Source organism: Meleagris gallopavo, chromosome 4 (genome assembly GCF_905368555.1).
Source record: "Meleagris gallopavo chromosome 4, MGAL_WU_HG_1.1, whole genome shotgun sequence".
Classification (NCBI taxonomy): Eukaryota; Metazoa; Chordata; class Aves; order Galliformes; family Phasianidae; genus Meleagris; species Meleagris gallopavo.
The window spans coordinates 58952303-58974278 of record NC_139407.1 but is presented as its reverse complement, the minus strand read 5'-3'; the positions used below and the strand labels follow the sequence as shown (position 1 = coordinate 58974278).

Here is a 21976-nt window from a genome sequence, read left to right as displayed (position 1 = left end):
TAAATAGGTCTTTTCTTAGAAAGCAGTTAGTGGAAAGTTAAATATCTCCTGAACCATGAGATATTCAGGTCTCTTGCTGCGCAACTGTTGTTGCTGTACCAAGCAACTTGCCGGAGACACCTTTAGCATACACTGTCCACAAAGCCTGTTGTTCCTGAGACAACAGGATCTGGCTAACATCCTGAAGTTACTTCAGGGCACAGAAACTTCCCTGAAGGCTGCTGTTTTGGCTGGGCTGGCAGAAGGCTAGTTACAAGGACAGAGGAAATCCAAATAGTGTGTAGACTGAGTAAGAGACACTGATTCTCTTTTTCAGTTGACCACGTGCTTCCAGAGCCTGGATCAAGTTTACTGACATCCTTTGAGAAGTGGCACGAGGCAGCTGACACCAAATCTTGTTGTGATTACTCTCTCCACGTGGACATCACTAGTTGGTATGATGGGATTCGAGAAGAGCTGGAAGTACTGGTGCAAGATAAAGGTTAGTGAGTGAAAATAAGCACCATTTTTGTGTTTATTAAATGTCATATGGAGGTAAGATTTGGTAGTAGTTTAAAGAATACATGATCCAGAAAAGGAATGCACAGGTGCTGGGTATGCTTCCCAAGGTTGTACATTACTTTGAACTTTTGTATTTCCTTGCTGCTTTGTAAGTGGACTTCGAGGCTTGTGCATTAGAGCCCATTTGACCTCAAATTAAGCCCAATTATGAACGGCCAGCTCATCACGTGTCTGAGAAAGTCTCATCACAGGCAGTTACAAATTTCTCAGCAGTTTCTTAAGATAATTTGCTTGTCAGAAAATTATTATAGAAAATGCCTATATTTTTAAAATAGGTTCAAGTTATTAGAGAAAAGAGAGCCTAAAGTTAGGTACCGGATAATGAAAAAGTGTCCTGATTTTCACAAGTTCATGGTCTCCTGTGGCTTCCCTAATGTTACTAGAAGATGTTTTGTATCAGGACTCAGAAAAACGAGGTCAGTTATTTAGGGGTCTGTTTAAAAACTCAGAGGCTTGATTCAGTTCAATTAACAAGTCTGCTGTCATGTGACATACTGTAGGTTACCCTACCTGACCTCCTGCTACCATTCAGGAACAGGACAGATAAAATGTCTAATAAATCCTCTTCCACACCTGCTGCTTCAGCGTAGGAGAGGCATATATGGCAGGGCATCTTGGTAGCACCACATACCTATGTGCCTTCAGAAAACAAATCATGGTCTAGTTCCTGTCTGACTGCCTGGGTTTTCCGCCAGAAACGTATTTTTTCAAGTATTTTTCATTTGATACATTCTTCCTATATTAATTAGGGGGAATATTTTCTGAAACAGTATTAAATACCATGAAAATCAGAATGACTCTTTTGTTGGAAAGTCTTAAGTAGTACATTAATGCATCATTCTTTAAGAGGTGTAGTGCTAGTAATGACTTAGATTTGAAAAATTCTCTTTAGGTCACAATATACTATCAAAGTAGAAACATGAAGCAAAAGTTGTTCACTAAGTTATTGTGGAGGAATTTATCTTCTACTGCAGCATGCTAGCAGCACATTTGCAGCATAACCAGGCTTTAGGGAAAAAAAACAAAAACAAAAACAAAAACATTTCAATTAGCAAGATGGCATATAATTCAGAGAAACTGCTGCTAGTCTTCATTTGGATTTTTTTTTACAAGGTGATGGCATCTGTTAATACTGATGGTGCTATTCCTCTGTTATCAGTGCTAACATGGACACACTGAAGTGCGTTAGCTGAATATCAGACAAGAGTGCTGTGCTTTCTTTCAAAGCTTAGATATTATTTTCCAGAGCTCCTGGATCACACGTGGCTCAGCACTTCCAAACGTGCCTGGGGCTTATATTAAGAGCCCAGTGCTCAGTTGGGTTAACAGTTTTCTCCAGCTATAGAAATGTGAGTTTTCACCCTTCAGGGAAGGCAGGGAGCTATTCACCCATTTCTGATCCTTGGTGGCATCTTTGGTTGCAGCAGCACTAAGAGGTCACTTTTGATCTTCTGGATGCTGCAGTGTCTTAGCCAATGAGAATTACTTTTGTGTGTGGGGAGACACAAGTTATGGATGAGTATGAAAGCACAAGCAGAATAGGAAATAATTCAGTGTGGCAAGGACTTTCAAATTAATGGGTAATATCTGCTGATAATTGGAAACATTTGAGCCAGCTGGTGCAGGTAGACTTGATATGAATGGAATGACACTGGTTTTCATCATCTGAGAATCTGGATTGAATTTAATCTCAGCTGATTGTTTGGTGGGAGAATTAGGCAAGGAGCAGGGCTCAGTTAATCACATTTCTGCTGCTGCTGTACTTTGTCATGAAGTGTAATTGAATAATTAATCAGTTTTAAATCAACACAAAGTTAATTTAAGGAGATGTAGGATTTAGATGGGCCTAGAGATTTTGTAGAATCAAATGTTTATTACAGAGCTTTTAGCTTTTTAACAACTAGTTTTTGATTGTGATTCTCCAGTATATATAAAGGCACAGCAGCCTGAACTGTGTTGACAGAGGCCTTGATGATCCCTTTAACTATTGTACTTCATTAAAAAATTTGTTAGAAATTTGGAGAGGATTCTGTTGAGTACCCTGGTGCAAGAATGAGAACCCACCCATGATTTGAAAAAAGTTATAGCATGTAACAAATGTTAAACATGAAGTAAAATATGCAATGGACCAGGTCTTTGAACAGGCACGTATTCGCTGTGAGGTGATTGAGGCACCAGACCTAAGTAATTAGTCAAAGAATCTAGAGTTGAATATCTGTGTGTGTAATCTGGTGTTATTTTACCTTGGTATCTTGTCAAGGTAGTTCCTTTGCAAAATAGGATGGCTTGAACTATCTTTGTGTTGGCTGTAAAAGCTAACTGTGAAGCGTCCTTCCATTTTGTGGGTGCCTGATGTAGTTATCTGTAATTTCTCCTTCTGCACTATGGAAGCTGTCAGTAAGGAAGCAGGATCACGTCCCATAGCTGTCTCTTCTGAGATGCCTTTTACTCCCATGGATTTTATAGCTAACATTAATTTGAGTGGGAGCAAAACTCACAGTCAAGTTGCCAAAGTTAGAAAGGGGCCTAAAAGAAAAGGGAAGAGATTTTGTGATGCTTGGGTAATGCTTGTCTTCCAACTGTAATGCCTTGATAGGACAAGAGGAAATGGTTTTAAATTAAAGGAGGGGGAGATTTAGATTAGATATCAGGGGGAAGTTTTTCACAGAGAGGGTGGTGAGGTCTGGCAGGGTAGATGGGACTGCAGGTATGAGTCTGTAATTGTTGGCACCAAGTAAAGCAGTCTTTGACTGTTTTTAAACAGGGATATACTGAGTGTGCTGAAAACATGTAATATGAACAGTCTGAGAGATTACAGCTGCTTAGGTCTATGTGTGTTTTTTGGGGATCCTGAAAAATAGAAAATAAGTAAGATAACTGGCTGAGGTGGCTCCATGGTTCTGGCTGGATTTGCTCAGCTTGAAAGGCAGTGAGGAAGGACTAGTTCCCCCGTCATATTTCTTCCTGAGCTGCCTGGCCTTAGCAGAAAGACATAATACCAGTGATCATTTCAAGGTTTTATCCTCCACGTATTGCAGAGTATTTTAGCCTTGTAATTGTGAATAAACAAATTCTCTGCTTGAGCACGAACCAAACCTTCTGCTTGAGAATATGTCTGCATGCCTAGATGCATGAAGAATTTGTAACCAGGGAGCATTATTCATTCAGCACAGCCAACATACATAACGTGCACAACTCTCCTTCTTTTTCCTCTTGCCACAGGAAGCTCAGTTTTCCCAGCAGCTATTTTGAAATGCAGCTTACATGGCTTAACTTAGAATTGTCTTTTCTTTTAGGCTGGAGAAGTGTGAGATCAGTTCCTGTGCCAAAATAGGGATATTGTCAGTAGACTAAAGAGTAAGGCAAGTTTATAAACTAATATAAATCCATATGTACAGAAAATATAAACAGAAGAGGTCTAGAATTCCCATTCTCTATTAGAATATGAAGCTGTATAATCCCTCTGAGGAAATTTTTGAAACATGTAGTGGAATACAGTTGATACTTGGCCACCAAGTGTATTTCTGACTGATTTCTAAAATTTGGAGCTGTCATCTTTCATGGTTCTGTATCACTGCCAGCATAAATCCTTCCAGCTTTGGAAGGTGGAGGGGGAGCTGCAAGCTATGGCAAGCTGCCCTTGTATCTGATTTCAGGCTTTAATTCTGTGTCTGCCATCAGCTCGGCTGGGTGCTTTGGACAGCAGGATCAAGAAAAAGCAAGTCAGCTTGCTGGTTCAGACACACAATTTCTGCAGCTTTTCAGCATTTTGAAGAAGCATAACTGGAAGTTTATCTGTTTAAAAGCACAGTTCCAGGTCAAACTAAAATGTTTTCATGATTTGTTAAAGAAACCTAAAAAGTGATGTATAGAACTTTGTACCCTGCAAGTTTTTTAACATTTTGTGAACTTAATATGCTTGTTTAAACCACTGTCACTTGTCTGTAATTTGGCTCCTAGCAATCTTATCTGCTGTAATGGCTGTGTTGCTCCAGTGCTGAACATGGCAATCCACAGAGTCCAGCAAATTCCCTCTGAAAAGAGGGGATTTAGGCTCCTAGTCACAGCAGCCGTAATACAGCTGTGGAGTCCTGCTTTATTTATGGCATTATTTGATAAGACTGAAGACGTGATCTGCTTTTCCTGTTTGATTTTATTCAAATACAGTTTAGGAATCCACTTAACATGGCAGTGTCTTTCATTTTGTCTTGGAACAGGTGTTAACTCTTTTCAAGTCTACATGGCATACAAGGATCTCTACCAAATGTCTGACAGCCAGGTACTGCTCTGAATGTTTTTCATTCCTGTGATCTTTCCCTTCTTCTGTGTTCTTTCTACCAGCAGCTGAGGAGTTGCTAAGTTAAATCCTAGATCAACATTCCCACTGATCTGAGTGGCACTGGGTGGGGTTTGCACCCAAGGGCTATTTTTCTCTGAAGGATCAGCGCTGTTAACATCTGCATGTGTTCTTTGGACTGTATGGCATTTAACTTCTGCAGGGATCATCTAATGTCCCCAACAATGCAGCTGCTCAGCACTGCTCAGGAGTTTGCTCTCCACTTTGCTGTTGCCATTCAAGAACTCTGTTTCAGAAAAGGAGAAAATGAAGCACACGAGGCAGTGACGGTTCTGAGATTTGAAGAGTTTCTCTGTTGCTGTAAATGGTTTAATAGTGTTGCTGACGGGAGTAGATGGCCTTTTCTCATTAGGGCTGGAGATAACAATGACCTTGTTTGTCCAGTGCTCATTACAGATTCCACACTCTTCAGCTTTCCCATTCATGAGTATCAGGTCATTGTAAATGGACAATGACATCTGTGAGTAATGATAATGTTTGCTTATTCAGTTGAGAAAATGTTTTATTTGTACTTATTCCCAGAGCTATAGCTCTCAGTCTCTTAAATAACTGTTGCTACACCTCCAGTACATGTGGTTTTAATTGCAATTTTAGACAAAATAACATGCCTTCTCTTGGAGGCAATGCATGCCAAATTCAACTCACTGTTGGAATTATCAGAAGTAATACAGCGAAATATTAAATGTGGCTGAACTAATGCCTTGACTCTGTTTAAAGCAAAAGTAAGCAGTGAAGAAACCATATCTTCTGAATTTGATCCATTGTATTTGAAAAGTGGATTCCCATGCTGCTGAAGTCTGGCTTAAAAAAGCATCATATTAGCTCAATACCTGTTGGAAAGAGAACTAGAATTTCACTAGTGTGATAATTCAGTTATCTCAGAAATCCGGACAAATATAGTAGGATCAACCATTTTCATTTTGTGTGGATGGGTTTAGAACCTTAGCAATAAACAAAAGAATGCTCTAGAGAAAATATGAATTCTTTTAATTGTAGAACAAAAGGTACTGGTGAAAACTTGACACCATTTGCTCTAAAGGGTGATGCAAACTGCCTGCACTTCAGAAGGGATGTGTTTTGGCTATACTATAAGTGTCTGTAGTCCACTGATTATTCCTATTCCATCTCAGTGCATCTTATTGGATACATTTTTTTTGTTTAGGCAGGCAGGAGACCTTTGTTACTTATCTACTGTGTTTGATAAAACTTGGGAAAAGAGATTATTCACAGTGTCGAAGGCATGGGGAATAGAAGGAGCTTGTGGAACCACCATGTCTGAGGGAGATGTGGCATCATTTGGGACTTGACCCTGTATCAGTGCAGAAAGGCACAGGCTTGTCCTGGGCAGGGATGTTGTATGAGAGGTGGGCCAGGTGATGCCTAGCAATGTTTACTCTGGGTATATATCAAAAGTGGATTGTGGAAATGGGAGATAATACGCCATTCACATAGAGAATTACCAACATAGAAGGAGCAAAACGGAGATGAACAGAATTGCCTAAGTGTTAATATATTTTCCTTATTCATCAGCACTTCTTTCTTTGTACTACCTGCAGCTTTATGAAGCCTTTACCTTTCTAAAAAGCCTTGGGGCTGTCATCCTGGTGCATGCTGAAAATGGAGACTTGATAGCTCAGGTGAGTGAACTGTGATTTTTGCTTCACTTTGTGAGGTATCCCAAGAACTGTGGTCAACAGCAAACTTTCCACTGATCTTTCCAAGGGAGGATTCACCTGTAGAACAGAATGGAGAGTTCTGAGTGGGTATTGTTATGATCGCATAGATCTGAGGCAGATGAATATTTTAAGGCTGTTGTAGGGATATCTCAATCCTCAGATGCCTTGTCTGTGTGCAGAGCACATCAGAGGTCTGTGAACGTTTATCAGCTGGCTTACCTAAGGACTAAACTACAGAGCTGACAGGAAAATGACAGTAACTGAAAACAAGCTGTCTTTGAGCTCTACATTAGGGAAGACATATTGTTGCATGCTTAAGTGAGACTCAAACAAATATTTGAATGATTGTGGAGTGTGTAAGCACTCTTGCCCTTAAGGGTTTATTTTGTTGTTTTTCCCTTAGTGGGATTTCTGTCCTTTCTCTAGTTGGTAAGAATTTACTGCCTTTGAGAGCCTTCTTTCCCTAGATGAAGTTTGGCCGAGCAACCATTGATCTCAAAAGAGAGTAGTGAGAAGTCAGCAGGCACATACGGCACGGTAGTGTCCTCCCACTGAAACCAGGTGAAAACCATCAGGAGAGATTCAGGAGAGAAAAACTGCTGATTTTTCATGAAGATTAGCATGATTTAAAACTACCAGAATATATCATTCATAGTGTTAACATTACACTTGAGGTCCAGTAGAATGAAAATCAATACATAAGTCAATATGTAGGAATGGCAAAATGAAACAAATCAAATGGCACCTGTAATGTTTTGATTTGTGTCCCATTAAAATCAGTGTACACTTGTGGAACTGCATTTTTTATAGAAATCTGTTTCAGTTACATTTTTCATTGCTCAGCTTTAATATACAACAATGGAATATGAGCATACAAGAAAAAATGATTAGAAAAAGAAGTAGTTGTAAAGAATTGAAATGCGAATTATGTTATACAGGAGAATATTTCCCCAGCATTGCCGTGTTTTAGGAAATCAATCAGTTCCTTTTATTTAGAAGAATCATTTGAATGGCAAAAACAGAGCTGGGTGCACGGATATTTTGCAGGACTATTCTGTGTGAAAATTCAAATTCGATCTTATCAAATATTTGAAGTTGTTAGCTCTATCAAATCCTCTTATGTTAGTAATTGTATCATGTGATCTGATTTTATGACTTCCTTCAGGATATAAATGTATCCTATTGTAAGTGTTAACATTCTGTGCTGTCTTGCTATTTTTTGATTTATGGATGAAACTGTTTATTTTTTTATTGTATTTTAATTGTCTGAAGTGTTTAACTTGCAGTGTTCAGAGCTGTTGCAGTAATGATTTAGAACATCAGTTTTTAAGAATACTTATGAAACATTATGATTTCTAACCAAAATAATCTTCGTTACACAGTCAGATTAATGCATTACTGTTAAATGGCTGTTCAGCCTTGACTGATCGCAGTGAAGGCAAAAGTGTGTGTGGATGTTAACTTATTGAGATTTTGCTGGAGTAATTGGTAATGTGTGAGCTTTGCACTCTGAGAGACCTGGGATCAAATATTTACTAGATGACATAGTAAAATATGTTAAGTAACTCCATCCTGCTCTCTCAGGGACATTTGTCTATATTGGAGACATTACACTTATTGAAGTCTGCTCCTTAGAGACATGGGCATGAGGGCATGGCAGGCTGGGCTTTGAGGTACATCAGCTGCTGTTTTCCCACGTTGGGCCTGTTGGTAGACTAGTACCAAACTTGGGTTGGAAGTGGTTGAATTAGCAATTGCTATGACAAAGGAGCTTTTTTCCAACACCATTGGTTGGTCTTACATTGAAAGATAAGTGAAGCTTCTTGTCTATTTAAAAAAAATTGATCACCCTGCTGCGAAGCTTGATAGCACAATTTTTTTGTGACAAACCTCCATTGGTCCCCAGTAGGACTTTTTGCTTTCATAAAAAGATAATTTTAGTTATTCACTCTAGGAAAAAAGCCATACAGAAATGTAATGCTGAAAGTTTAATGAAGATAACAATGCTTTGTAGGTTGCAGAAAAGAGGGACTTCTGTGAGTAAAGAAAGAATTGCAGGATGGGAATATCCATAATTACTAGTTAAAATGTTGGTTGAAACCTGTTCTTCAGGCTAGTGTTTGGTCAAATAGGACTCCTAGGCCAGTGGAGACTTCAGCAGGCTTACAGAGCTACATTTGTACACACAAGAAAAGGATGATCAGAAAACATGGCTGTTAATCTTCTGGGAACTGGTTCAAGAATCTCATCCTGGAGTGGTTGTTGTATTTATCTGTTTTGTTCCAGGAACAAAAGCGCATCCTGGAGATGGGAATCACGGGACCAGAGGGACATGCCCTGAGCAGGCCTGAGGAGGTAAGAGGTTTTGCTCATCTTGTTGTTCATGGAAAGACTTTGTCTAGCATATAGTACTGCAGCTTGGCCTCTGTACATGCAGATGATAGGTGCATGGAGGGAGGCAGCATTCTGTTTGTCCTATGACCACTTCCAGAATTATTCTCTTTCTTTCTGTTTCTAAACCCTGTGCCCTGATTCTAGGGTTTGGTCATGGCATAGCAGGCTGAGCACCAACACTACTGCTCATGGGTTAGACTTCTAGGTTACCAGATTGATTAAAATGCCTTGGATTAAAACCTCCTGTTAGATACATATGTATGTATATTCCATGCAAATATGTGTGCCAACATATGAATCCATGTTTATGTCAGCAGATACATTTGTAGTAGTACTGCAAACAGTCGAAATGCAAATATATGAGAATGGAAAGATGCTGCAAGGCAGCTCAATTTATGTGATTCTCTTGTAATACAACTAGACATTGCAAGGATCATCTCGGGCATCTGGAAATGGTTTTCTTAATGAGAAGGAATAGATGGAGATGTGTCAGTGTCTCTTAATGTAGACAGTTCAGGCTACTAATAGCATAATGGGGGTAGTGGTAAGTGACTGCTTTCCTTGAAGATTAAAGAGACAAGTCCCTGGGGATTTGAGGCTAAACTTGAAGAGATTGTTGTGGTTTGCAGATCTTTATATAACCTTTCCCCAAGGCAAGAGGAATAAACTTAATTGGTCACATTCTATTGAGCTGTTTATGTATTTTTTTCGTTTTCCTGTTTAACTTCCACCTAAATTATTCTGAAATAATTGAGGTGTTTCCTTTTAATGAGTGTAAGGGCCTAAGGAAAATCTACATTTGCAATTTCCTGGAAGGAATTTCTGACTCTGCCATCTGATGGCCTCAGACTCAGTGGTGGTGCACGGAGGTCCTGTGTTCCTTCCTCAAACTTCTGTGGGCGTCTTTGGGGATTTGAGAGCAAATGTTGGCATAAAAGTCGCTTGAGAACCTGAAGATATAGTCTGATTTTAAGAAAAAAAATGTTTTACAAAACTGTGAAGAAGTAAGGAGTATGGTTTTGGCAGGCTAAATTGTTCAGTTTTTTCTAGCACAGCTTTTGGAGAAAATTTACTGCACTGTTAAGTCAGTGTGTTTAATTTCAACAGATTGTTAGGTATTAAAATGTTGATACGGTGAGTCTATCTAGGAAGGAGATGTAAAACTGATGACTGGGTAGTGGAGCCTCAGAGTCACTGGCAAACAGTGCACCTCCACCTGAAGATGACTGCTTTGTGCCTGTGTCCCAAACAGCTCTATGGTAGTAGGTTGCATTGATGCATACAGGGAGATGTTTCAAAGGCTTTTATGGACTGTGAGCTAAATTCAGTCCATAACGCTGATGTTGCTGTTGGAGAATACTTTATGTTCACTGTCCTTTTATACTTACAAAAAGATTGCAGAGAGTAAGCTGCCAGGGAGAGTTCTGAGCTGAGGCACTGTTCCCTTGGTTTGTTGTCCTTCCAACTGCAGAGTAGAGGGAGAGGTCTGAAGACTTGAGAGGGAGGTAAGGAGGAGCCCTGTTAGCCACCTGGATGTGATCTTTCCTTAGGAGCAGGGAGCTGTATTTGCACCAGACCAACTGTACCCCTTTAACAAGTACAGATAAGTACAGTGGTTACTCCTAAGAAGAAGTGTGTGATGTTGGGATAACTCCTGCTTTCCAGCATTGCATATCCCACTGTGAAAAAAACAATCAGTTCCTGAGGAGTTGTTGCTAAACAATGAGAAATATGGCTCAAACCTACAGTTTATTTTTTCTTGTCTACTTTTTCAGTTAAATTCTTCTTCCTTTTCCCCTCAGCTTGAAGCAGAAGCAGTTTTCCGTGCCATCACCATTGCCAGTAGAATAAACTGCCCAGTGTACATCACCAAGGTGATGAGTAAGAGTGCAGCTGATATCATTGCCCTGGCCAGAAAGAGAGGTAAGAGATTTCCTTTTCTGCCCTCAGACTTGGATTTTGTGTTGCATAGAAGCTCGGTGGAAAAAAATGTTACTGGTAGATTGATCAGTACACTTTGACACCAGTCACAGACGCTAAGTATTTAGGACTGGTTAAACTGAAATGAGATCCTTCTTATTTTTACAAAGATAATTTCTCCCCACAATCTCTTAAGCACCCCAATCCTCTTCAGGATTGCACTGTGACTCTTTGTTTTGGATTCATTTCACCTTTAACTTATGCCTTTAAATTTTCACCTTCTTACAAGACCTAGCACATTCCCTGTGTCTTTTATTTCAGGTTGTTACCTTGTGAGGGGTTAATTCCAGGTTGCAGTGACTTGGGCAGTGAATGTGCTGTATGAGATGTCTGATCCTCACTCTCATCCTTGCTGTTGGAGGCTGACCACCAGTAACATGCATTGGGGATGTCTGTGGTCAGCCTTGCTTGGTTGGCCATGTTAAAAAAATGCCCAAGAGGGACTTCTGATGCTGAAACCTTTGCATCACAGAAACCTGAAGTGCTGCCATACCGGGACACTCAGGTCTTCTTCAAAGGCAGTAGGACAAGGTGCAGCTCAGCATGGGGACAGTGGGGAAATTCACTCCCTTTTGTGTTGAAAAGTTTTGTTTTTTCACAGTTAATCATTATTCTGTAATCCTCATTTTCTGCTACAAATGGCACCATATTAATGATTTCTCTTTTCTGCTGAATTGTCACTGTTTTTCCATGCTTTTCCTTCCTGTTCTTTTTGCTTTTCTTCTCTTGCTTGTTTTCTGGCTCCTCCATTTTTTAGACTCTACAGTGCCTCTGTTCTTCCACCTGCCCTTGTTTACAGAGGTGATGAGAACAAAGGTTAAACCAAATAAGAGCTGACTCACACTTTTCCATCTTTTTCTCAAAGTTAGTTTTCCATTCATTTCACTTGAAAATGGAGAAGACAGGCAGGAGAGTCAGCTCTGTTCTGCTGGTTGGTGTATGAGCAATGTGGGGAAGCCAAAGAGCTAAACATTATCTTGATATTTATGTTCCTGGAGACTTGGAGTTTGCTGGGGGGACCATATGCTGCTATCTGGTGGTGCCATGCCCAACCTGAGAGTGATAGAAAGGCATCTGCCAGCTGGAGCCCATCCTCCACCTAAATTCACTCCGAAGCACAGCAACGGAGAGAACATGGCTGTGATTAAAATAGTACAAATTAAAACCAGGTCTGAACTGTCTCCTTCTGGATTAAAAAGAGAGCTTTGTAAATATCCTGATCAAAAGCATGTGTAGCTCAGAGACCCTCCTGATTAATTTTTTATCATGCAGACAAAGCCAAGGCTGCTTTATTTTCTGGGGGCTACACTGACCATGTAGCAATGCATAAATTATACATGGCTGCGTGCAGCAAGATCTATAATGTGCTGGAAAGAGAGTGGAGTGTAATCAGTTCCTGTATATCCTTGCTTTCCCCAAGGTCCCCTTGTTTTTGGAGAGCCGATCACTGCCAGCTTGGGGACAGATGGGACACATTACTGGAGCAAAAACTGGGCCAAGGCTGCAGCTTTTGTGACCTCACCACCTCTGAGCCCTGATCCTACCACTCCAGATTACTTAAATTCGCTTTTAGCATGGTAAGACCTTCATTTTTTTAACTGGCTGGTGGCTAATCAAGTGCATATGCCATGTGGAATAATGCATCCAGAGATCAACTCAGTTTCTTGAAAACCAGTGCCATACATGACACAACAGAGAAGGGATGGTGGAAAACCATCTGTGAACCTGTGCTGGGGGGTGTTGGACTGATGGACAGACCTGGACCCTCCAGTTCTGAGTTGCATATTTGAGATAAGATGTCTGGTTATTCAGAAATTCGTTTTCTTTCTGCTTTTTAAGTGATTCCTAGTTGTACAGCTAAACAAACAGTATAGCATGGCTTATGTTTTTATAAATTCCAGAGTCCTCCGGCTGGAAGTTAAGTGATATGTATAGAGAATGTATGTCAGGCATAAGAAAGTGACCAGAATGTTTTACAAAGGAGACTGTTGGGGATTCAGGTGGAGACAGGCTAGTGATGGAACGCATCACATGAGACAACAGGGCTATGGATTGGCTGTCTTCAGGTTGGCAAGGGGATAAATTATCACTAAGGAGGGGAAAGCAGTATGGACAATGTAGAGACAAGTGTCTTCTTCATATAGAAGACGTCAGGAATGTCTTGCCAGCAACACAGACTGTAAATCCATCCCTGAAAGTGCTGCCTGTAGCCAACTGTGGGTCTTAGAATTCATAAGGAAGTTCAGCTGTAGTTCCCCCGGGGTGGATTGCTGGTGCTGATGTTAGGAGCGCAGCCACTGAAACCCATATTTCCCATGTGTGGCACTTGTCTCACCTGTTGTCTCCCCTTTCTGAGAATCTCTCTGCTTTACACAGCACAGTACAATTTTAACCCTAAATGTGGCCTGTTGGTCTTCAAATATGTTTCCTCCTTAGATTAGTCTTCAACATGACTAACTGGCTGCATGGAGCAATGGCAATGGGGCCAGCGATACAAAAGCCGTGTGGTATGTAACTCAGGTTGAGAGCTTTGCTTCAGCTGGAGGGATGTTTCTTTCCTTGCATACATCTCTGCTTGCACATTGCAGGTCAGACTGTGTGCTCAACACATCTAGATTTCAGCTCAGCTACTATAATGGTGCTGCATTCACTGCGCTGTTAATGACTGTGCATTTGAGTTCTGAGTTACATGCATTTCTGGTAGGAATGTGCAAGCATTTGTTCTGCTCTGAAGGCCTTGTGGCCTAATTTTCCATTATTGAGCTTTCTGTTCCGTAAAATAAGGACAAGAAGGAAAAATGGCTTTTCTCGTCTGACTTGTCACTAACAGCAGTGTAAGGAGTGAAGCTCATTGTGTGAGGGTAAAGCTCTTAGCAAGCATACGTGTACATGTGTATCAGAATGTTTGGTCCTTTATTCTGTCAGACACAGCTATACGTTTTCAGAAAAGAGAGTCCTCAAATAATATGTGGGTCAAAACAGATCGGCTGAAATAGTAAGAGAATTTTTAGACCTGGAATCCAAATAATGACATTAACCCTAATATCAGAAAGACAAATGGAGGAGGGAGAGAAGTTTTCATTATCCTCCAAGCATGCAAAATACCTTTTTTTTTTCTTACAGGCTTAGAGTCCTAGATCTTAAATGACAGCAGCTTAGCCTGCTTTTGGCTTTAATACTTTAAATCTATACTATGAAACTAAAAAAAGAGCTGTATATATTATCCCTCTGCTCTGCATTTGTGGGGAATTTTATGCAAGGATGATGGTAATCATAGTATTTCATGTTTCTATTTCACTGTTCATCAGGAGACCAATATTTTACATCCATTAAAGAACAATATTCAACAATATTCATCTTCTGCAAGTAAGCATACTGCTTATGCTGATTACCCAGAATCTGGTGACTTTACTGAGTTGGAAGTACGAAAATGTAGGGTATGTCTCATAGGGTTTGCAGATTTAGTTCTTTTTTCATCTGTGGCCCCATGCACCTCAGGTAGCTTTCATCTTCCATGGTGTACTACTGCATTATTGCTGCCTTCATAGGCACATCTCTTCTCAAGTTAGAGATGTGAGATCTCAGTACTACATTGAAGATATCATCTGCCCCCATAACCTTGTTTACAGTGAAAAAAAATGTCATGAGGTATTGGTGTGGTGTTTAAAGAGGCACTGATGTTGGCTGTTAATTCCCACCACTTTTTTGAGATGTTTTCTGTGGTGGTCCCTTCATTTCAGTTGTTCAGCTGATCAGATGCTCACCCCACACTTGACAGCGGCGTACACCTAAACAGTAGGAGTGTAACAAGAAAGAAGAAATGGCATACAATCTTATGTCTTTATTGCTGCGTTAGAATAAATTAATGTTTTACTGATGGATTTGACTTAATCCTATGGATTATTACTCTTTAATACATTCCTACGGATTAGTATTCATTAATATACTCATTAATAATTAGGAATAGCTAAAACATCACTATTTCACTGTGAAAAACATGTTTGGCTTATAACAAAAAATGAATGGCTGGATCTGAGCATGGTGAAGAACCAGAACAGAGGCCAAAGGGTCTTCTCCAACTGTCAGCAATCGTTAGGGTTGGCAGCCCAGAAAATTGCACTTGAGTTAGTGATGTGTGACTTTTTTCTTCTGTATTTGGTTGCATGTTAGCTTGCAGATACGTAAAGTTGTGGACTAGAATCATTCAGATGTTTCAGAGTTGGAATTTATCAATTAGAAAGAATGACAGGCTGCTGGGATGTCACCCTTCTGCAGCAATAGGAGAAATTACAATTTGTTTCAACTTGCTTGACTGCTGTAAGCATTCCTGTAGATACTGAAGAGCCTATTTTTTTTTCCTATATAAAATACTATATATTAATTATGCTCTTCCTTCTTATTCCCCAAAGTAGTAGTGTTCCAGTTTTGATCTGTGCAACAAATTTTTTCTAAGGTGAAAAAATATATTCAAATACAATCATTTTTTTGGTAGCTCTTTCTGTGTTTCACTCCCTGCGTTTCCCTGTGTAAGGCCTATAAGTTAGGTAAATCCAGAGTACATTTCACTTGCACTATCCCCTTTTTTGTTTAATTAAAAGACAATGTGGTAAAAAATATTCCTCCTTTTTATTTTCATTGTCCTGTTTTGTAAGGCCAGTCAGGGAACATTTGTGTAAAAATTACAGTAGAGTGTATGTGCTGGGGAGAAAAGCAGGGAAACAAGCTTTTGTGCTGCAAAACGTGCTGTTATTTCTGAACACGGTTATGAATTTGAGCACAGCAGACATTTCATAGAAGCTCCTGTTCATTTCCTTAATCTTAACAATAATCCTTTGTCTGGGTTTGTGTTTGTGCCTGATCTCTGTTGATAGCAGCCCTAAACCCAAGGAGGGTGTAATCTACAGGAACTCGGGGTGTTTCAGGGAGAAGTGGAGATGTCAAAACTGCTGCTGGCTCTTCAGTGCTCTGTAGCCAACATGGAAAGGCTGCTGATGTGACTTAGAGCCTATACCTCCAGTGTGTAGCCTTGAAAGGTCCATTTGAGCTAGTCTGAGACAAAGGTAGCCTCAGTGACTGGTCTAAACCTTCTGTGTGTTAACTCCACAGTGGGGACCTGCAGGTGACGGGAAGTGGACATTGCCCTTACAGCACTGCCCAGAAAGCCATTGGAAAGGACAACTTCACTATGATTCCTGAAGGGGTCAATGGGATTGAGGAGAGAATGACTGTTGTCTGGGACAAGGCTGTAGTAAGTAATTACTTTGATGACAAGAAAATTGACTGTTGGCTGAATTTTGCAAGGCAGGAGACTCCTCATCAGTATTTCAGTGACTTTCTAATATATTAGTGAGAATTCCCAGAGAGAGAGCAACTACGAGATGAACTGTTTGTTTCAGAAACCTGCTCCAGTTTTATAAACTCAGGTCTGTGTATCACTTCTGACATGCAATGCCACAGTGTTTTACTTGACCTGAAGCTTCACAGACTGCAGTGTGTAATTTTTTCAGTTGTGTCAGAGCGGATGCTTCTCATAGATGTATGATCACATGACACGTAGAACAGTTCAATGATTGTGAAGTAGACCTCATGTAAATGAAATGAATGGATTGTTTGAATTTGGGAAGTGTCTCATCGTTTTTCAGAAATTACAACTGGATGGCAGCAGAGCCTGAGGCTAAACCATAAAGTGCTTTGAAGGAGAACGTTGCATGTAATTCATGCTGGCATATTTTGCTGTGGGGTGCCGGTGTATGTTAGCATTTTTTTGATGGTTCCATGGATCCTAATAAGTAATGATATTCTTCCTCCATTGTCTGTCTTCACTTCCACACCCAGTCACACACACAGGCTTATTACTTTGCACTGCACTGCACTCAGATGTGTATTACAAACTGCAAACTGCAGGTATTTACGATGCTCTTGTGAGCACTTCACCCAGGTGGTATTTAATAACCACTGTCTTCAGGGACCACTTTTGCAATTGCAAGCACAGAAGCAGCTTCAGATATCTTCATATATAAAAAAGCAAGCAAAATGCAACCAGTGATGTTTTCATTCTGTTACTCCTACAGGGAAAGAGCTGCCACAGGGATTGCAAGATGAGGCTTACAGGTGGCAATATTCATTCCTGGACTACTAAATAGCTTATATATCTCAGGATTTATCAGGCAGTAAATACATGTTTATTTATTTATTGCCAGTGAAGACCTCAAAATACTCTAATGCAAACTCGAAAATGTACAGCTGCTACTAAGCCATCACTAACAGTATAAAATGTTCAATGGGTGGTGACATGTCTCCAGGCAAGAGCTTTATAACTGGAGTTGTATTTCTTTGATTTGCAGATTTGGGAATACATACAGGAGAATAGAATTAATTTGCAAGAAGTGTTTCTAAAGGAATCTGATCATATTTTATACTTGATCTTTTAGTTACTCTTGTAATACTTACATGTATGTATCTCAGTTCTACATTCATTAAAATGCTTAAATGGAAATTACGAGGACTTATACAAAAACACACAGGCATCAGTGCTTAGGGAAAGGGACCTTGGATAGCTGAGAAACTTGATGGTATCCACGGCATCAGAATGTTGTTGGCTTTTCTTCTTTTTTTTCCATTCAGCACTCTGAATACTCGGTCTCTATCTTACAAATGTTTTGCTGAAGTCACATTGTTTTTAGGCCACAGGTAAGATGGATGAAAGCCAATTTGTAGCTGTCACCAGCACCAATGCTGCCAAAATCTTCAACCTGTATCCAAGAAAAGGCCGGATTGCTGTTGGATCAGATGCTGATGTTGTTATTTGGGACCCTGATAAGGTGAAGACTATAACAGCTAAAAGCCATAAATCGGTAAGCTGAGAAAGACAGCAAACAACAAAAAAGAAATGTCTCTGTCACTTTTCAAATGTTGATCCAGTTTCATGTGAGGAAACGTAAAATGTAGAGGAGTGGGGCAGCTGCCTACTCCTTATCTGAAATGTGTAGTTCTGAAAATGAAGGTAATGAATCTTGCATTGGAAGCACTGGGATCAGGAAGGATTTATTTTCTCTCTGCATATACAGTTGCACTATTTTTTCGTGCTTGTGCTTGATCTATAAATCAGTGTGAAGTAGCAGGTCTGCAGCTGAGGTTAATAAAGCTGTGATTGTAAGTTTGAAATCAGCTCACTTTTTTGCTTACACGAAAAGCAGCCGGTGTTGTGAAATGGACGTTTAAATCAACGATACTTTCGTGTATTATAGATGATGAAATACTAACAGTTCCATGGCTCATTTAATTGCAAAGCTTTGATATATACTTTGCTGTCCTTAGCACAGAGTACAACAGTGACTCACCATCACTTTGTTTTTGGCTGGAGCAGATCTTCTGTGTTTCTCTCAAATTTGTATCATCAGTGCTGCGGTCTTTTATATTGGGAAAATCTTATATAAATTTTACTATAAATGCAGTGATGTGGTTTATATTAAGAAGACATAAACCTTTGAAAACCTTTAAAAAGTAAATTGAGGTGATTCTGCTTTTAGTTCTTTCTCTTAAAATATCTCAGTATTTTTGAAAAAATAATGATCACCTGCCCTTTGGCAGTCATTCTTGTTTAGCTTCAAGCTTTCCTGGTCCTTTCTGGGCTTTTTCAGACAGAAATACATGTGCTGGCTCTGAAATCTCAAATGCTTTCTGCAAGTCTGAAGCTTTCTCTGCTGGGCATCTGAAATTGCCTTACACAGTCATAGCACATACATGGTGGGACCATGTCTTGTGGGTATCTGACATCTGAGCCAGAATTTTCCTTCTTAGTGAGGTTATTGCATTTCTAGAGGTTCTAGATAAACAGGGAAAGTCCTCAAAAAATAGAAGATAAAGTCCTTTCCATCGAAAGTAAGCAACATATCCAGGAGAGGTGGATCGGATAGATGCTTTTAAATCATTTAATACAGAAATGCATTGCTTTTCCTTCAAACAGCAATTTTATATGCCTGTTAATGGCAGTTGCTTAAAAATATGACCACAAATGTGGTTTATTAGTTATTAACTGAAGGAGATTTTTTACCAAACTTGCAGTGAATGTACTGTTCATCCTCAGGCTGTTGAGTACAACATCTTTGAAGGAATGGAGTGCCACGGTGCCCCGCTAGTGGTCATAAGCCAAGGGAAGATTGTGTATGAAGATGGGAACCTGCACGTAAATAAAGGAATGGGCCGTTTCATCCCTCGCAAACCCTTCCCTGAATATCTTTACCAGCGGATCAAAATCAGGAATAAGGTAATGTCAGATATTATTTAATCTTCTTCCAAGCCATATCCTCTTGGAATCACATTAGCAATTTTTAAATTATTATTATATTGTGCTAGTATGAGCCCACATCAGATGGAGGATGTGTGACTTGTTCAAAACATGACCAAAGAGCTGGCTCCTGTGCAACTGATACTACTTAACACTGTGCTCTTCACTGAGTAGAGCGCATAAAGGCCTACTGGGGGAACTGTCTTATGCCCAGATAAGCCGTCTTCTGAAGGCAGTAGTGATACAATTTACTTCTTGTCAGCAAAGAGATAATGATTCTTTGGGAGAAGAGTTAGCCAGAAGAAAATTAAGAATTTAAAATTGATATTAAGCTTTGCATAATGTACAGCCACATTGCAGAGAAGAAAAGTCAGAGATCCTCTTTATATTTGGCATCTCTGAACTGCTGCTGGTGCATTTGCTGAACTGAGTTTTAGCAGCATTCACAGCTCAGAAAGCTTTTCTCTTGTGTTTAAATAAAAGCTTGGGAAATAACTAAGATTAAGACTAGGGGTTGGCCTGGCTTGGCAATATTTAGGGGTTCTTTGGAATTTGATGCCAAATTTTGCCAGTGGGTGATAAAATTACTTTGAGAGAACAGGTAACAAGAAAAAATTTACTAAAAGATTTATTTTCTTCAACTAAGTGTGTGCCATTCCCTGCAAGGATAGCCATTGTTGAAATTAAACCTATAAGTGGGTTGATAAGTCTTCCAGCATTTTTATACAAATTCTGTCAAGCTATGAAAGAGAAAGTCTGCTCTTCTAAGGAGAAAACACAGCATAAAAATAAAATGTATTTGCATAAGAGTTTTGCAAAACACCAAGTGGTTAATTTTCTTTTTTACATTATTGAGTTAGATGATGTGGGCCTTTTCTTCATGTTTGCCTTTCAAGGGTTTAGCACATGGCAGTGCAGTATAGAGTGATTATGTTGTTTTATTTAAATAGTGAAAACTGCACTTCCAAAACAAGTATCTTAGTGCAGTGTTTCATAGTAGAGATTTGCACAAAAATAACTGGGCGAAGTAACTTGCATCTAGCAATGGGACTGGATTTGGGAAAGAGCTTTGATTATAGATACATTGGGAAGGGTATGCAGAGGAACCAAGTGAGGCACTGACATTTTTGCACTTCCAGCTCCCTCTGCTGCCTGCAGAGAGGAAGTGAGAGCAATCCCATATCTGTGTTTCTCTTCCCACTATCAAATTTTATTAATTGAAAACATTTTCAAAAACTCAGTGATGGTCATATCAGCCACCATTAGCTTCTGTGGCTATATCACTGCACAAGAGAAGATAGATGAACACATCACAGAAGGGCCTGCAGAGCTCTGACTGGCACAGGGAAGACCTCCTGGAATAGGGATAGCAGTATAAATCCCTGCCTTTGTGGAGCCCTGTAGATTCACTGCTGTGAGCAGCTGCTTCCTTCTGGGCATTAATGTTGGCTCAGCTTGCAAGGTTCTTCTGAGCCTGATGTTGAATTCCCCAAAACAAGGAAAAAGCATTGATTTCTGTAAGAGCTAGATCAGACTCCTGTGAATAGTGTGGCTTTCCTACATGGCATTCGAATTCCACTGTTAACCCATGGGGGAAATGGTTCTGAAACAGTAATCATATAAGCCTTAGATTTCTAATCCTTTGGATGAACTTTGGATTCTGAAATCCAGTGGCTAGAGACTCTTCCTGAAAACTGGAGCTGTTTTCTTAAACATACATTTCCTAAATTTCTGTCTTTGTAAGGCCAATGAAACTCTTACGATTCTCTTTTCTCATATTCCTCATAGGAGCCATAGGCCAAGATACAGAAACCCCACTGTGCCCAGTGGCCTCTGTGTATTGGTAGGAGTGTCATTAGGGAGCATTATCAGAGCATTCAGTGTCTGGTTTTATTCTGCTCCTGCTTTAGGTGGGAGGACTGCAAGGAGTCTCCAGAGGAATGTATGATGGGCCTGTGTATGAAATCCCTGCTACGCCAAAATATGCAACTCCTGCACCCTCAACTAAATCCTCCCCTGCCAAAAACCAGCCCCCACCAATCAGAAACCTCCATCAGTCTAATTTTAGCTTATCAGGTAAGTCAACCCAACTCATTAGAAGTGCCTTTAAATCCTTGAGTATGGATTATTGGTGATAAATTTCAATTACAATAATTGCCTCTTTAATGCAATATGAAAAAAATACATATATGTAATAGGAACATATATAAATATGTTCATACGCATTCTTTCCTTAGGAATATTTAACAAATCACCAAATATTCAGAACGTTTGTAATTTAAAATACTTTTCTGCTGCAGTCTGTTAGTATTATTTACTTGACACCGTGCAGGTAGCAGAGGTCTTTGGTCAATATGTGGCCCATTGGTGGTCAGTGGCATGTGGGCCTGGTGTGATTCACGTGGCTCAGACACCTCAGATGTCCTTCTTACAGTACTGGCAGAAGCTGCTAGATGTGGGAACGTCAGTTGTCCTTGCCCATGATCTCCAAACCATGTGCAGTATCTATTAATATGCAGATTATACTTATTCATGTCTCTTCACTCTTGGTGCCCAAAATATTTTCCATGGTGCATAAGAAATAGACTGGAAAATCATCCTTTGGGGTTGTTGGAAATAATTCTTGTCATTTGAAGATAATTACAAGCGTGTTAAATTGCTATCCTTCAAAAGTCTGCAGCCCACTTGGTAAATAAGGGGCTCTTTATGATGTTGTTAGGA

At 39.8% G+C, this 21976-nt stretch overlaps 1 protein-coding gene across 2 annotated transcripts in view; it reads left to right on the top strand.

Moving 5' to 3' along the window:
- Positions 1-21976, top strand: part of CRMP1 (collapsin response mediator protein 1) — a 43264-nt gene that overhangs the window by 19218 nt on the left and 2070 nt on the right. For both annotated transcript variants that reach the window (XM_085223492.1, XM_085223493.1), the window contains exons 4-13: positions 317-481; positions 4779-4840; positions 6475-6555; positions 8881-8949; positions 10791-10911; positions 12389-12545; positions 16075-16216; positions 17652-17822; positions 19055-19234; positions 21166-21331. In XM_085223492.1, coding sequence (XP_085079618.1) covers positions 317-481; positions 4779-4840; positions 6475-6555; positions 8881-8949; positions 10791-10911; positions 12389-12545; positions 16075-16216; positions 17652-17822; positions 19055-19234; positions 21166-21331 — 1314 coding nt within the window. The remainder of the gene's footprint in view (positions 1-316; positions 482-4778; positions 4841-6474; positions 6556-8880; positions 8950-10790; positions 10912-12388; positions 12546-16074; positions 16217-17651; positions 17823-19054; positions 19235-21165; positions 21332-21976) is intronic.